The sequence below is a fragment of the Cervus elaphus genome, chromosome 29, assembly GCF_910594005.1.
Source record: "Cervus elaphus chromosome 29, mCerEla1.1, whole genome shotgun sequence".
Lineage (NCBI taxonomy): Eukaryota > Metazoa > Chordata > Mammalia > Artiodactyla > Cervidae > Cervus > Cervus elaphus.
The window spans coordinates 59,672,735-59,689,587 of record NC_057843.1 but is presented as its reverse complement, the minus strand read 5'-3'; the positions used below and the strand labels follow the sequence as shown (position 1 = coordinate 59,689,587).

Genomic DNA, 16,853 nt, shown 5'->3' with positions numbered 1-16,853 from the left:
TTGGTTGCAGAGAGTAAGTTCAAAGAGAGAAATCTGGCAGATACATTGAGCAATAGGACTGGCTTCATGGTACATGCTCAATAATGATGACTGAGTTTCAAAGGCTCTGGGACATGTGAGGTGGACAGGGCCTTCCCTCACTCTGTGGGTGAATCCTCCTGGCACTTGCACAGGCTTCGTAGAGTGACAGTTCCCAAGTTAGCAGAGACTTTATGATTGGGCATGAAGAATTTGGGTAAGTACTCAGCCCTCTGCACAAACAGAAATGTCCTGGCATCTGGCGTTTCTTAGATGGCCTAACCAGCCCCCAACACCATGCCCTGCATACACTGGAGGGCTCACCGTCCTCAAAGCTGCCCGGGGCTTTCTTGTTCCCATGTCTTTGCTTTTGTTGCCCCCCAGTTTAAATGCCATGAGGCTTCTCTGATGACTCAGTGGTAAAGAACCCACCTGCCAATGCAAGAGATGCAAGAGTTACAGGTTCGATCCCTGGGTCAGGAAGATCCCCTGGAGGAGGAAATGGCAACCCACTCCAGTATTTTTGCCCAGGAAATCTCATGGACAGAGAAGCCTGGCAGGCTGCAGCCCATGGGGTCGCAAACAGTCAGACACGACTGAGTGATTAGACGACGACAACAAACTGAAGTGCAGATCTCATCTCTGCCTCTTCAGACAGGCGGCTTTCCTGGGGATCCCTGTATGGCAGAGAGAATCCCCACATCTTTTTTGTGACCAGGGCACATGTCAGTTCTGATCTGTTCCCCACCCAGTGGCTGTGGGAGAGAGCCCAGACTGGAGGCTGGGGTCATGGGCTCCTTATCTCCCACCACCATACAATCTAGAAAGGAGGAAGCAACAAGGACCCTGTTGGATTAAGGCCACACTTTGTCCCAGAGAAGAACTGCACCAAACAGTTAAACTCTCCTGATACAGACTTTTATACCAGCTTTTTCAGTGACATGAAGCTCTGCCCAGTGCATCTCAACATAGAACCCTCCAAGGCTGCCTTCTAACCAGGGGTTGTGGACATCATTATTGGACAAAGTTTGTTCAACAGAAATTCTCTTTAGTTCTTGATCTCATTCCCAAGGGAGTGAATTAGACCTGAGACATCACTGTTCAGCCCAAGTGCTACCCCACGAGTGGCCAGTCTGCAATGGACAGTGGCCGGGCGGCCTATTCCGCTGCGGGGGGCAGTTGCCGAGTAGCCTGGGCCTGAGTAGCCGAGTCTCCCGGGCAGTCGTCCTGGAACAACCATGCAGCGGTGTGGGAGGTCAGCGTCAGCTCTCCGAGCACGTCAACAGAGTCTGGGCAAGCTCCTGGGAGCCAAGACCCGGCCTGGGCTTTCTGAGTCTGACCAGTTCGCGGTTGTTGATCAGCGTCTGCAGCAGCAGCCACCTCGTCCTGGACCTCGCGGAGAGGCGGGGACCTGCAAGAGAGTCAGAGCCGGTGGGCTGGAGGAGCCGGCAGCTTGTCTCTGTCCTGCTCAGAGGCACAGGGGAGGCTGCCCAGGAGGAGTGAGGTGTGGAGCAAGGAGCCGGACCAGGATTCCCGGGGACGTGAGGGCGGCTGGAGGGATGAGAGTTTATTCCAAGATCTGGGTGTCTGCGATGTTGGGATCAGCGATGAAAACAGTCCAGATCAGTGCTGAGTGTCTGCAGGCAGAACAAGGCTAACTGGAGGGCTTCCCAGGGGAAGGCAGAGCAGAACGATACAGGAGGCAGCCGAGAGAGAGCTTGTGGTAAGGAATGGGGGAGTTTAAGCAACACCGCATACCATCTTGGAGGGCATCCGGCTTGCAGCATGAGCTATGGAGGAGTCTCAGACAAATGGCTGATTGAAGGGCTCAGGTAGCAGATTTCATTTCCAGAAACAATGGAGAAGCCAGATTAGTGGGAACAAGGCCTCGGGGCCCCACAGCCAGACTGGCTGGGGGTGAAGCCTTCTGCTCTCCTGGGTAGAAGGGCTCCCAGGGCACAGAGTGGAGGAAGAGGGGCAGAGAAGGAGGAACGTGGGACATCTCGGGGATCCCAGGGACGGCTGAAGGCTCTTGTTTCCTGGTGTCCAGCCCCAGTATAGGCTCACACAGGAGACTTACCTGCTGACTGATGTAGGCACCAATATTTGATGGTCTGCTGTAGCCTCCTCTGCCTGTGGCCTGTGATCAGGATATGACAAAAGCTGACAAGCACGGGGTTGGTGTGATAGTGATCTACGTAGAGCATGCCAATCCATGCCCTGAACCCTGAAATCCAGAGGGGAAGTCAGACCATGCAATATACATCCCTGGATGACCAGGTTTTGCTTCTTATGACATAATTGCAGCGACACTTGGTTCCCCAATGGTGTCTGTGTCTTTGCTGTGAATCTAGAAAATGAGGTATCAAGAGCTGGAAAGGTTCTTAGAGATCACACCCTAACCTGTTCATTTTATGGGAATTTGAAGTTCACAGTGACGGGAGCCTCTGTGGCTTATACAGAGAAACCAGCTGCTATTGTATGAATCAATGTGTGACTGAAAAGACACGATCCAGAAATAGGACAAAAACTGCTTTTTCTCCACAAAAAATGGTTTGATTTTGGAGCAAAATGAACAGACCATTTTTTTTTTTAACTAAGTAAACTTGCAACTAACACCACAAGTAATTCTGAGATATGTTTTCTCAAAAATTTCGGGGCCTGCATTCACAAATTACCTTGTAACTGTTTAGATAGAATTCCACTATCCCTTCCTGCTCTTCATTATGCCTCAAAGATCTGTTAAATATGCAATCTGACCATTGGGCTGAACAGTTTTGATTTGTTTTGTTTCTATTCAGCTTTATAGCCCCCGTGGGAAGATAAGCTCTAAGTACAAGAGAAGAGAATGAACTGCGGGCCCCTGGAACCCGACACGCAGGCAGCTTCCGCAGAGGTGCAAGAGCAGCGCTCCCCAGACGCAGGGCTACGCACCCATGTCTGCTCTCTCGTAGCCACTCTGCAGGATGGTCCTGTCAATGCGGGCGATCAGCCACGTGCCCAGGACGCAGCTGATGAAGAGCCTGGACAGGCAGGCGCCCAGGCCCAGCAGCACGTTGTAGAAGAACAGAAAGTAGTTGAAGTTGTGGAACGCTCTCCTGCGAAGGGAAGCAGGCAGAGGAGAAGCACCCCTCAGTTTGAGAAGGTGGCTAGGCAGGTGGGCTCAGCGGCCCTCCCAGACCTGTGGTCACATCCTACCTCTCCCACCTCCTAGCTGTGTGACCTCGTGCCGTTCGTGGAAGCCCCCACTTCACAGCTGATGTGAAGACCGGCTCAGAAACAGTGGAGAGGACGTTGAGCACCAGGCAGGCTGAATGTGAGTGGGGGCCATAAACCCCACGTGGCTACCGCCGGGTTCATGGTTACAGCAGAGAGTGTGGCTTTCCCACTGTCTATTGCAACAGTGACCTGTCCCCAGCTAGAACTGCTCCAAGTCCTCCAGATAAAAGTTTTCAAGTTAATCGCATGGTCTCCTGTTGCCTATGGGATGAAGCCCAAATATTGCATATGAATTTTGGGGTCCTCCCCGAGAGGGACTTTTCTGGTCTTGCACTTTGTGCTCTCTTCCTGTCCATCACCATCTAAGGCCACTGCATGGCCACCATGTTGGATTTTCACTCTTCCCCCAACACATCCTGCTCTCTCATGGCTTCCTGCCTGCATCCATACAGTGGGGGCTGCGGCCACACCATCTGCTCATCTCTGCCTGTAGGAATCCTACCATCCTACCTACTTTAGCTCAAACATCCCACCTGCCGCTGAAAGAACACCCCTGCCTCTCCTCCCCAGCCTCCCTCCCTCTCCTCTTTGCTTTCCCTTGTAATGCTTTCACACCCTTTGGACTCTACTGTCCCTAAATATCTGTGTCTGTCAACTCCAGTGGACCAAGAGCAGATCACAGGCAGATCGCAAGGAGTATTTCATTATCCTCAGTGCCCATGTTGCTTCCTCCATGATGAACAGCTTTGACTGAATGAACTAGAAAGGATTGCCATGGGACAGGCACTGCTGTTCTAAGTTCACATTTTAATACCTTTCATCCTCGGAACACCTCTCTGAGATATGCACACTTATTTGTAAAGTGAGGAAGTAGAGGTTCATAGATGTTCAGTAAGGTCACATAGCTCATGAGGGTGGAGCCAAGATTTGGCTCCAGGCAGCCCGGTTCCCGCGTTTTGGTCCCAGTTCGGAACCACTGCCCCTTGCCCTCTCAGAGTGCAGTGCACCCAGGAACCTGCCAAAGGTGAAGAGAAAGGAGTGAGACTGCTGAGCCCCACTTTTCCTGCTCTCACCTGTTGTTCAGAGCCAGGGGCTTCTGCTTGTCATCTGTCCCCATCTTTGGTTGCAGGAAGAAGCTGGCGGCAATCCATACCTGCAGGACCACGAGACCCAGGACGATGGATACGGTGAGGCTAAAACACAAGGCAAGACCATGCTGAGGTGGCCTTGTCCACTCTTCCCAAACTCTTTTGGAATGCCCAGTGATAGAGAGGAAAGAGATGTTGACTGCCCGCCAGACCAACAGTAGCTTGAGCTCTGTCCTTGATGCCTACAGAGAATTTTGTCCACTGTGCAGATAAGAAAAAATGAGGCTTACAAAGGGGAGATGACTTTCTCAAAGCTGCATCATCAGGCCTTCTGGCTCCAGACCAGAACTCCAGGATTAGAACAGGTCCTTTTGTTGAGGGATAGCAGCTGGGCTGAGTGGTTTAGCCGCATAGGAATCAAAGAAAAGAATGGGGTTTTCAGAAGAGTTCATGAAGGCCATGGAAGAATGGACAGGGCAGGCTCTGCCCCAGACTCGTAGGTGGCTCTGGGTGAGCCTGGAACCAAGGAGTTCAGAGCAGCAAGCCCCCCTGAGGGCACACACCCTGTGTTTGCACCTCTCCCCGGCACCAGCATGGGCTGATGGCTGAACGAGGTTTTGGTTTCAGATTGTCCAGCTTCCCATCCTGCCTCCTCCCCTCCTGGGACAAATTGCTCAGCCTCTCTATGCCTCTGTTCCTCATCTGAAGAAAAAAAAAGGAGCTAATATAAGTCCCAACCTCAAAAGGTCCTCAAGAGAAAAGTTGCAAAGTGAATTTTCAGTAATGTCAGCATTCGCTGTGACTTTCCATATGGGTGAACTGAGGCTTGGAGAGGCAGTTTACAACTCACACAGTTGATCTGAAGCCTAAACTCAGATTCCCTCTCTCTTCCACCAAACAGTCCTTTCTCTCACTTCACCTGCCTGAACCTCAGTCTTCCCAGCAATACAACGGATGCGCATATACCTCCCACAGAGCTGAACAGTGCAAGTGGGAACATTTTATAAACTGTGAGTCTCCCATCACCGTGAGAGCATGGGTCCGGACTGGTGAGAACCCAGCCGGGAAGGGGCATTTCGAACAGCGGCTTGGAGGGCCCAGCAGCTCCCAGGCCCTGGGCAATGTCAGGAAGCCCACCCAGCACTTACATCCCGATACCTAGTCCTTGGAGCATTTCCAGTGCCCGATGGTGGATGACAGGAAGCACCAGGCTGTACGTGATCGCCAGGCCACACAGGCTCTGCATCACATGGATGACGAGGTAGCCTGTGGGCCAAGGGAGCCGGGGGTCACTCAAGGCCCTTCAGCATCCAGTCACACAAGTCTCTCCCTCCAGCATCCCCGCCCCCCCCCCAGCCTCCTCCCTCCAAAGGTCCTGGCACTCTTGTTTATACTGTTTCTTCTGCCTGGCATGACCACCGACCTTCTGCTCACCCTGCCAGGTCAGTTCAAACGTCAGCTCCATTAGAAAGGCTTGGCACCCTGCCCTAGGTGTGGATAGTCACTTCCTCCCCTGGGTCACCACCACACTGAGCGTACATGCCAGGACAGGTGGCGATGATGACCTATATGAACGTGTGCTCCTCACTCCTTCCTGACCTTCCTGAAGGTCCCTCGAGGAAGAGCTGGGGCTGCTTCTGCCCCATGTCCCTCCTCCCCACCCACAGCCGGGACTCTGCAGGTACCCAGGGAATGGGTACCTGGGAACGTGATGGGTCATGTGATGGCACTTACCCCACAGAATATAGGCTATCTGCCAGCCAGAGTACCTTGCAATGGCCACCTGAGATTTAGATAGAAAAAAAGGTCTGAGAAGGGAGACACCTTGATTACCTCTAATACATTTGTCCAGCATCCCTGTCTCATTTGAGGGTCACCCACCAAGCTACCAAGGCAGGTGTTATGATTGTCCTCATTTTACAGATGAGGCCAGATGGGGACAGTGGCTGTCCCAAGTCACCCAGCAGCAGAGAATACTAAAATTGAGGGCTCTGGACAGCCCCAGCCCAGGGCTCTTCCTTCCCCAGCATGCCAGCCCTGTCTGAGGGGCAGGAGAGCAGGCTTTGGCCTGGGAGCAGAGAGAGACTGCTGCAGACTTACCACACTCTCAGACGAGGAAGGATTATGAAACTTCAGAGGAAGAAAGTGTTTATCCCCTGCCCACAACCTCTTGATGTGCTTTCTAGAGAGAGAGAGGGAGATTAGTAATGCTCATGACCCGGGCTCCTTACGTACTTAGAGCTCAACAGATGTAAACAGAAAGGCCTGTGGAGGGAGATGGCGGGCAGCTCAGCTCCCCTGTATTGACCACAGCTCTTGAGATGGTTCTAATCAGCCTTGAAATCTTTTTAAAATACTCTTTAAAAGTTGAGATGCAATTGACATATAACATGACCTTATTTCAGCTGTACAATATAATTTGATATTTGTATATATTGTGAAATGATGATAATGTCTTGTTAACATCTGTCACTGCATACAGTTACAAAAAATTTTTCCTTGTGATGAGAACTTTTAATCTACTCTCTTAGCAGCTTTCACATATTCACTATTTTTAAACTATAGTCAAAGGAGCAAGGCAGGGCTTGGATGGAGAGCTGGGGCCTCTTTGTGCTGGGAGAGTCTTCACTTAGATGCCATCTGCAAGAGACTCACCCTTTGGGCAGCCAGATGGGGAGGCTGTAAAGGCAGGATGCTCTGGAGGGGTGAGAACTGGCCCTGGGCTTCCGGTGAGTGAGTGGGTGACTGTGAACCAGAGACTGAGACAGAGAGAGAGGCAGAGACAGAGGCAGAGAAATGGGGAGAGAGAGAAGCAATAGAGACCTAGATGCAACTCCTATCGGCATGCAAATGCTGACTACACACTGAAGGCCATCCCCTCCTCCTGCACTTGTGTTCTTGAGACAGATGCACCTGGTCCCCTCGATCCAACCTCCTGTGGGGTCCCCTTGAGCCAGATTCACCTGCTGGGAACCCACTGTGGTTAGTCCTGGAGAGCAGGGCAGGTCTGACACCCAGCAGAGACACGAAGTGTACAAGAGATGATAAGGTTAGAAGAGGCCAGAAGACATGGTCATCTGCTACTAGACTGGCTAAAGAACTGCGGTGCTGGAGAAGACTTCTGAGAGTCCCTTGGACAGAAAATAGATCAAACCAGTTAATCCTAAAGGAAATCAACCCTGAATATTCATTGGAAGAACTGATGCTGAAGCTGAAGCTCCAATACTTTGGCCACCTGATGCAAAGAGCTGACTCATTGGAAAAGACCCTGATGCTGGGAAAGATTGAGGGAAGGAGGAGAAGGGGCCAACAGAAGATGAGATGGTTGGCTAGCATCACCGACTCAGTGGACATAAATTTGAGCAAACTCCGGGAGATGGTAATGGACAGGGAAGCCTGACAAGCTGCAGTCCATGGAGCTGCAAAGGGTTGGACACAACTTAGCAACTGAATAACAACAACAAATTTATTTTGTTGAGTCTTGCCTGCTCAGCAGTGAACATGGCGATGAAAGTACTGCTGAGGGTTTTGCTGAAGACCAAAAGAAGACTCTAATCACAGTTCAAATTGATAGTAGAAGCTCAAATCAAATGCTATTTTGTTTGGTTTTGTTTTTTACCAATAGGTGTGGTTGTCCCCAGACCCTGAACACACTGCCGTTCCCAATTTGGGAATGACTGACACTGCTTGGGAATTCTGAGAAAAAAAATCTGCCAGCCAATTTCCTGCCTGAAGACACACAAATGCCTCCCAGAACCCCCTTACCTGTAACAAGCCAAGATGTGGAACAGGTAGCTCACACATGTGAGTGAGGCAGGCAAAATGGTCACCACCCAGACTTCTGAAATAGAAGAGGTGACACGAGCGACCTCAGAAGATGAACCAGAAATAATTTTTAAAATGCAGAAAGTCACAACAGAAAAGTCTGGGCAAAATATATTGTGTTTCCTTTAATATACCTCTTGGGCAAAGAAGTTTTGCTTATTTTTGTTTCATTTTAGCTATATGACTTCAATATCCTTTATTTCCTCTGTGTTTATAAACTTTTCCTTTGGTATTAATATTTTCAACCTACAATGTGTAATAGAAACAAGCCTCCAGCCTTGTAAAACATCATTTATACTCAAACTTCTAATCACCACGTTTGGGGGAGGGGGTTACTCAACCCCAGTTCACAGCCACCGTGTGCAGCAGTAACTGGAATGAAGGTCTTGACTATTCCATTCATCCACCTTTTAGTAAGTTTTTAATATTTCATATCCAACTTGCTTTCAGAGTGACTCTGGGTGCTTGTGAGAGAGGGGTGGAGAAAGACAGAAGGAAGTAAAAGCTTCCGTACAAGCGGATTCTCAGTAGGTGCAGAAAAAGCATTTGAAAGAATCCAATACCTCTTTATAATAAAATCACTGAATAAACTAGAAAGGGAAGGGCATTTCCTCAATTGGATAAAAAGCATCTGTAAAACCCCCACAGCTGACATCATACTTAATTGGTGAAAAACTGCTTTCCCCTTAGGTTCAAGAATGAGAAAATCAGTGTCTGCTCTCGCCAATTACATCCAACATTGTACTGAAGGGTCTAGTCAGGGCAATTAGGCAAGAAAATGCATCTGGACTACAAAAGAAGAAATAAAACTATCTCTATTCACCAATGACATGTTCCTATGTATAGAAAATCCTAGGGAATAAGCAAACAAAAGTAAAATGATTAATAAATGAGTTTGTAAGGTTGTAAGACACAAGACCATATATAAAAATCAATTCATCACTGTACACTAGCAGTGTGTAATCTGAAGATGAGTAAGAAACTACTGCATTTGAAATAGTATCACAAAGAATAAAATACTTAAGAATAAATTTAGTAAAAGAAGTGTACAACTTACTCGTACACTGAAAACTACAAAAGATTATTGAAATTAAAGAAGACCTAAAATAATGGAAAAACATATCACTTTTATATATAGGATATTCTTTATGAACATGGCAATACTCCCGAAATTGACCTACAAATTCAAACCAATCCCCCAAAATGTCCAAAGCCATTTCTATATGAATTGACAAGCTAATCCTAAAATTCATATAAAAATGAAGGGACCCAGAATAGGCTATACAACCTTGAAAAAGAAGAACAAAATTGCATGCCTCATATTTCTTGATTTCAATCTTACTGTAAATCTACAGTAATGAGACTGTGGTATATCTGTAAAGATAGACAAGTAGATAAATGGAATAAACTGAGAATCCGTAAGTAAATCCCCATTGTCAATAAATTTTCAACAGGTATGAAAAGTATTAATTGTCTTGACAATTTAATATGTGTCCCTCCACCTTCAATAAATATGTGTCCCTCCACCCAAAAGGATTCATGTGTTGAAACTCTAACCCATGATGTGATGGTATTTGGAGATGGAGCCTTTGGGAGGTGATTAGACTGTGAGGGTGGAGCCCTCATGGTGGAATTTGTGCCCTTAAAAGAAGAGACATGAGGGAATTTGCTTCCTCTCCCTATTCTCCATCCAGTATGTGAGGACACAAAGAGAAGGTGGCCATCTGCAAGTCAGGAAGCAGCTCTCCCAAGACACCAGATCTGCTAGCACCTTCAACTTTCCAGTCTCCAGAACTGTGAGAAATAAAATTTGGTTGTTTATACCACACAGTCTATGGTAACTTGTTACAGTAACCTGAACTAAGAAGAAATTAAGTTTGAATGATATGAGTAAACTTTTCATATAATAATAAAGTCAAAACTTTCTGTTTTATCTTTTCCAAAGTGAAAAATAGATGATGATTTTAGTTGTTTCCACTGACACAAAAAAAAGATAAGCTATTTAAGATGAGAACATTCTCAAGGCACATTCAATGCAGCCCCAAATAAACTGTAATAACATGGCCTGTGTCTTGACCCCTTTTTCCTTCAACTCAATCCAGGGAGGCACAGAGTAAGTGAAACGCAGATACGATGAAGACTAGCAGCAATAGTTACTATAGGTGTGCACCCACCACCAGTCACAAGCCACTCTCTGTTCCATACAGAAGTGGCAGGAACAAAGGTGGAATGTGGCTTTACCTTTGGTGATGTTAATCAGCTCTTTCACCTGCAGGAGGGCTGGGGTCCCTGTCTGGTTCATGGAGGTGATGTAGCTCTCCAGTTCACCTTCAAACACATCCAGCGCATCTCTCACATACACGAACACACAGAACTCGATGACGATGAACTGGGGACACAAAGTAAGTGTTTCAAGGTCTCACCCGAGTCCTGCTCATTATATGAATAATATAGGGGGTCATTCTTTGGTTTTGAGGTCAAACTCTTTGAAGCTCAAAACTCAACTGAAATAGACTCTGGACACTTGCTTTACTGACATGAATGGGATTGTAACTGCTTTGGAGACAGGAGTCAGCCCAAACTCTATTCTTCACAAAATAGCATACAAAAATAAATCCCAAAAGGGCTCAAGAAACTCTTCAAACATTAATTCAATCAGAGTGACATGGATGCCTAACTTTGAATAAGGGGTGACTTTATGGACAATTCCAGACATTTCTCACTGTTCTCCTTTTTGCATTTTGGCAATGACCGAGTTGGAGGAGGTGCTGTTTCCTGCATGCATGACAAGCTTGCTCCTCTCCTATCATCTCGTCATCCTGCCATCATGCCCCTGATCATCATGCCATTGCTTCTGGAGCTCCTGATGCCGTTTTACTTCATCAACTGAATCTTGTTTATCTCTGAATGGGGAGCTCACATGCTACTATTGTCAGACAGCTTCTCCATCCAGAGTAATTCACTAAACTTCCAGAACACTTTCATCTTTTCTTTTCCCCTGTTTAGACGGCAGTACTGCATACCGTATCTTATCATCTTCTCTTAGACCATGGGCTACTCCCAGGCCAAGAGCTGCCGAATCAGCCCTCTTCTCTCTTCCAGGTCTTAACAAGGCACTTGGAATGGAGTAGACAACTAGTAAAGATTTAATGGACACAATAACAGGTGACTTACTCACTGCTGCAGAGAACTCTAGTCAGTGTCCTTTAAAATCCATTCTGCCCGTCTTTGGCCACAAGGCTGGACTACATTTCCCAGCATCCCTTGAGTTAGACATGGCCACATGACAAGGACCTCACCAATGGAAAAACAGTGGAAGGAATGCATGCTGGGTCCACATGGCCTTTGAAGCCTCCCATTGCATTTTTCCACAAACTTTCTCCTTCTGCTGACTGGATGCAGGGGGTAAGGATTCTCAGGGATGATGAAGGTACATAATGGAGAAACTAGTTATGGGACAACATAAAAGACTGTTGCCTCCAAAACCTGAACACCCACTCAACATTGTTAAGTGGGCAAAAAGTAAATAAATGAATAAATAAATACACAGTGTTTTCACTGAAGTATGGGGTTTTATGCAGTACCTCGTCATAACCTAACACATTCACCTAAAAGTTATCACAGGACTAGTTTAAATAGGTATCATCCTCATACATTTAAAATGAACAGAAGACAATTTGGCCATTTTGGTCTCTCTGCTTTGATCCTGCTTTTGACTTGGACATTCTACCTCACTTAGCTCTGACCACATGAAATGCTTTGATTTTGTACTTTACTGATTTCTTGTTTTCAATTTCATAAGTTTCTGCTCTGCTTTTTATTATAATACATCTATTTTTCTGCTTACTTTGCATTTTAATTTGCTCTTTTTTGTTTGTTTCCTAATGTGAAAGCTTAGATGATTGATTTTAGATCTTTCTTCATTTCTAATATATACATTCAACGCTACAGATTTCTTTTTAATCACTGCTTTTGCTGGGCTTCCCTGGTGGCTCAGCGGTAGAGAATCCACTGGCTAATGCAGGAGACCCGTGTTCAGTCCCTGCGTTGGGAAGATCCCCTGGAGAAGGAAATGGCAACCCACTCCAGTATTGTCTGAGAAATCCCATGGACAGAGGAGCCTCGCAGGCTATAGTCCTGGAGTCACAAGAGTCAGACACTACTGAGCAACTTAACAACAATAACAACAACAACTGCTTTTGCCACCTGCCACAAATTTTGATAATTTGTGTTCTCCTTTTTCAAAATATTTCTAACTTGCCTTGATTTTTTTCTTTGGCTCATATATCACTTAGAAGTGTGTTGTTTTGATATCTACTCCTGGGGGATTTTCCAGTTATCTTTCTGTCATTGATTTTTAATTTAATTCCATTTTGATTTGAGAGCAAACATCATGCGATTTTATTCTTTTACATTTAAGTGTGTTTTATGGTTCAAGATATAGTCTATCTTGTTGAATTTTCCACTTATTCTTGAGAAGAATATGCATTCTGCTATTGTTGATGAAGCAGTGTTTGGATTTCCAAAATATCCAATTGGTTGATGGCATCAACTACAATTCAGATTTTCTTACCTTGGCACTGGTTGCCATAGGTTTTCTGCCCCATGCTGCCATGATCTTGTCTGTCTCTTCAATTTTAGGAGCAAAGCTTTGCCTCATGACCTCCCTGCTCTTAGGGATCTAAGAATAGTTGTTGATTCTTCAGTTTGTTCAGATTTGTACTTGTTTTTAAGATGGAGCGGCATCTTGCAAGCTCTTTACATGTGGAATTGGCAGCTGGGAGTCTCCATAAATAATTCAATTATATTTATTACTAATATTCACTACATGAGTAAAAGTGTCCTTAGAGTCAAAATGGTAGGGTCAAACAATTGTACTTCTTTGATTTACAGATACCCAGTTTTGACCCAGCTTTTAAAGAACAACCCTATCCTATCCCCACCCCATTTATAAAATACAAAAGGGTCATCTTAGCTCTACTTACAAGGTACAGGCAGATGAAAGCCAACACAATGGTTCCAATCATCCTGCTTGGGAACTGAAAGCAGGGGTCCCACTCATATATCCTGGTTTGGAACCAAGACTTATTTCTTTCTCTGTGAATGAATAAACATCAAGAGAAGACAGGTTGTGATTGGTAAACAAATGCCTGATTCTTCTGAAAATAATGTCATTTCCTCTTGATCTTAGAGTTTAGTGAAGAGAAAGAGCACTGGAAGATTCCACAGTTGTCATCCTCCCCTTATTCTTCAGAATAGGGACTCACTTTTATTCAGTACAGCAGTTTACTAGACAGAAGGCTATGGTTCTTGACCTTTCTTATAGCTAAGAGTGGCCAAGACTGAACAGGCCAATGAGACATGAACGGAGGTGTGGGTTGGGACCTGGAGAGGCTGGTCAGGTGGAAGTGACAGAGCTGGGAGGGCCTCCTTTGTCTTTACTCACTTCTCATGCCTGCATTTGAAGGGCAGACCTGGTGGCTGGTCCAGGTTGGAGCTCCAGCATCTATTCTGGACCACAGACAGCCTTCATGATAGCAACCCACTAAGTTATCAGAGGAGGAAGACAGATGACGTGTAAACTGCCATGATGAGCAGTCCAGGGTAAGGATAGACTGCCTGCTTCCAGAATTCTTTTATATGAGAAAGAAATAAATCTCTCTCTTGTTTGTGCCATGATTACTTTGCATTTTCTGCTACATGTTGCCAACTATATTTCTAACCAAAGAATTAGCTTTGCAACTGTGTGACCTTGGATTAGACATATGCCTTCTCTGGGAAATGTCCCCTTGTATACAGCAGCAGTGGCAGGGGTAGGTAACCCGAATGATCACTGAAGACAGGTGCTTTTTCCTGGCCAAGAGCTCTGTCCTCTTTTACTGGTAACAGCACCTCAGTTCGTCCCTGGGTCTGTACTCTTCCCTAGCATCAGTCCTGGTGGCTAAGTGAGGCTGAACCACTTCCTAGTTCCAGTGGTGAACATGTGACCCCAGTCTGCATGCGTGCATGCTAAGTCACTTTAGTCAAATCCAGCTCTGGAACCCCATGGACTGTAGCCCACCAGGCTCCCCTGTTCATGGGATTCTTCTCCAGGCAAGAATACTGGAGTGGGTTGCTGTGCCCTCCTACAGGGGATCTTCCTAGCCCAGGGATTGAACCTGGGTCTTTTATGTCTCCTGCATTTGCAGGCAGGCTCTTTACCACTGGCGCTACCTGGGAAGCCCCTGACTCTGGTTTAACAATCAGTTTACTCCAATCACCTACTCATAGTAATTGTTTCTGGTATGGCATGTGGTCCAGCTTGATCCAATGAAACACATTCATGGGAATTTTGTTAGAATTACTTGAAAGAAAACACTCTTTTCTGTGAGCTTAAGCCAGAAGGGTAAAAGCTTAGCGATTCTGGTCTCTTGATTAAAGTGAAAGAGAAGAGTGAAAAGCTGGCTTAAAACTCAACATTCAAAAAATGAAGATCAAATCTCATCACTCCATGGCAAATAGATGGGGAAAAAGTGGAAACAGTACAGATTTTATTTTCTTGGGCTCCAAAATAACTGCAGATGGTGACTGCAACCATGAAATTAAAAGACACTTCCTCCTTGAAATAAAAGCTTTGACAAACCAAACCAGTGTATTAAAAGGCAGATATATCATTTTGCCAACAAAGGACCGTATAGCCAAGCTATGGTTTTTCTAGTAGTCGTGTGTGGATGTGAGAGTTGGACCATAAAGAAGGCTGAGCGCTGAGAACTCCTGCATTTGAACTGTAGTTCTGGAGAAGACTCTTGAGAGTCCCTTGGACTGCAAGGAGATCCAACCAGTCCATCCTAAAGGAAATCATCCTGAACATTCATTGGAAGGACTGATGCTGTAGTTGAAGCTCCAACACTTTGGCCACCTGATGTAAAGAGCCAACTCACTGGAAAAGACCCTGATGCTGGGAAAAATTGAGGGCAGGAGGAGAAGGGGATGACAGAGGATGAGATGGTTGGGTGGCATCAACAACTCAACAGACATGAATTTGAGTAAGCTCCTGGAGATAGTAAAGGACCGGGAAGCCTGGCGTGCTGCAGTTCATGGGGTCACAAAGAGTCAGACATGACTCAGAGACTGAACAACAAAGCAGAGAGATGAGGCAGAGAGACCTAGTTCTGAGGACATCGATCAAACCCCTGGATCCATCTGTGTCTGACACTGGTGACCTTTAGACTTTTTAACTAGGTAAGGCCATCATTTTTCTTTTTCTCTTTACACCCGTTTGAATTGAGTTTCTGTTATTAACAAACAAGCAGCCCCTGAAATAGTGCCCTGCAGTCATCTGCAGGCCTCTGACGGGCCAGAACTCGTCAGTCTGTGCAAACACAGAGGGCAAACAGCGGTGCTTACTGACGGGGTCGCGTCCGCAGGAGCTGCCTGACGTGCTTGGCCTGGTGAGCTTCCAGGAAAGGTTTCTCTTCCTGTGAGAAAAGAAAGAGGTTGATGCTTTGACTCAGAAAGTCTTACTAGTGTTTTGGTCTCTCTGAAGGACTACTGCCATGAAGGCCAGGATTTGGCTATTTTCAATTGAACCATTCCCAGACACCTGTCATTTGTTGAAGAGACAATAGTGTCCCATTTCCTGTTTACCTAGGACTTGCTTTCAAGAAACGCTAGAGGCCTGACCTTCCCGGACTCTTCTGTTTTGTGGAGTTGATTTCCTCCTGAGATTTGGTGATTTCTCATCATAGTTCAAAATACGATTTCAGGAATGAAATGCTCCACATCCCAGTGTTTTTATTTTTTATGAAAAGGAACTTCTCTTGCTTATTTCAGCAACACCATAATAGTAAGGGACTTCTATACCACACTCTCAACAATGGATAGATAATCCAGTCAGAAAATCAACAAGGAAACAACTGACTTGAACAACACTATAGACCAAATGGACCACGCGGACACTTACAGAACATTCCATGTAACACCAGCAGAATACATATTCTTTTCACAAACATTTTCTAGGATAGAGCACATGTTTGGCCACAAACAAGACTTAAATTTAAGAAGGTTGTAATCATACCAGGCATAATTTCTGACCACAAATAGTTAGACACTGATAATAGGAGGAAAATTCACAAACAGTACACTCTTGAGCAACCAATGGATCAAATAAAAAAAGTCAAAAGGGAAATAAAAAATTACCTTGAAGCAAGTGAAAATAGAAATGCAACATATAAAAACTGATGGGATGCAGCAAACACAGTTCTAAGAGGAAGTATATAGCAGTAAATACCTATATGAAGAAAAGAAGATCAACCTAACTTTTTACCTCAAGGAACTAGAAGAAGCACAAGGGGTAAGATAGAGCCTCAATGACCAAACTCTCTGGGTTCCAGTTCTGTCTCTGCTACAGACTAGCTATTGACCTTGGACAATACAACTGATGCCTCCAGGCCCAAGTTTCCTAACACAGAGAGGGAAAAGTAATAATAGAACCTACCACACAGGGCTGCTAGGAAAACTTAGCCTGTCAGGGCACACGTAGTATTTTTACTTAGTACTCACCATCTGGAGCTCCCAGCCCAGGTGGACCCTCAGAGACTTGACAAATATGTGCAGGAAGCGGCCCAGCAGGAAGGCCAGGCAGAGCAGCGAGGGCCAGTAGAACACAACGGTCTCGTAATTCCCCACGAACTGCAACAGAAGCAGACCGGGGGCATGGGCTCT

At 46.0% G+C, this 16,853-nt stretch overlaps 1 protein-coding gene across 1 annotated transcript in view; it reads right to left on the bottom strand.

Annotated features, from left to right (window-relative positions):
• Positions 1-914: 914 nt before the first annotated feature.
• Positions 915-16,853, bottom strand: part of LOC122686168 (stimulated by retinoic acid gene 6 protein-like) — a 40,171-nt gene continuing 24,232 nt past the window's right edge. The window contains exons 7-18 of the mRNA XM_043891292.1: positions 16,692-16,820; positions 15,537-15,607; positions 13,136-13,247; positions 10,392-10,539; positions 8,091-8,166; positions 6,426-6,507; positions 6,060-6,108; positions 5,474-5,591; positions 4,311-4,430; positions 2,953-3,116; positions 2,099-2,245; positions 915-1,429 (exon numbers count right to left, since the gene is read on the bottom strand). Of these exons, the coding sequence (XP_043747227.1) occupies positions 1,281-1,429; positions 2,099-2,245; positions 2,953-3,116; positions 4,311-4,430; positions 5,474-5,591; positions 6,060-6,108; positions 6,426-6,507; positions 8,091-8,166; positions 10,392-10,539; positions 13,136-13,247; positions 15,537-15,607; positions 16,692-16,820 (1,365 nt within the window). The 3' untranslated portion in view covers positions 915-1,280. The remainder of the gene's footprint in view (positions 1,430-2,098; positions 2,246-2,952; positions 3,117-4,310; positions 4,431-5,473; positions 5,592-6,059; positions 6,109-6,425; positions 6,508-8,090; positions 8,167-10,391; positions 10,540-13,135; positions 13,248-15,536; positions 15,608-16,691; positions 16,821-16,853) is intronic.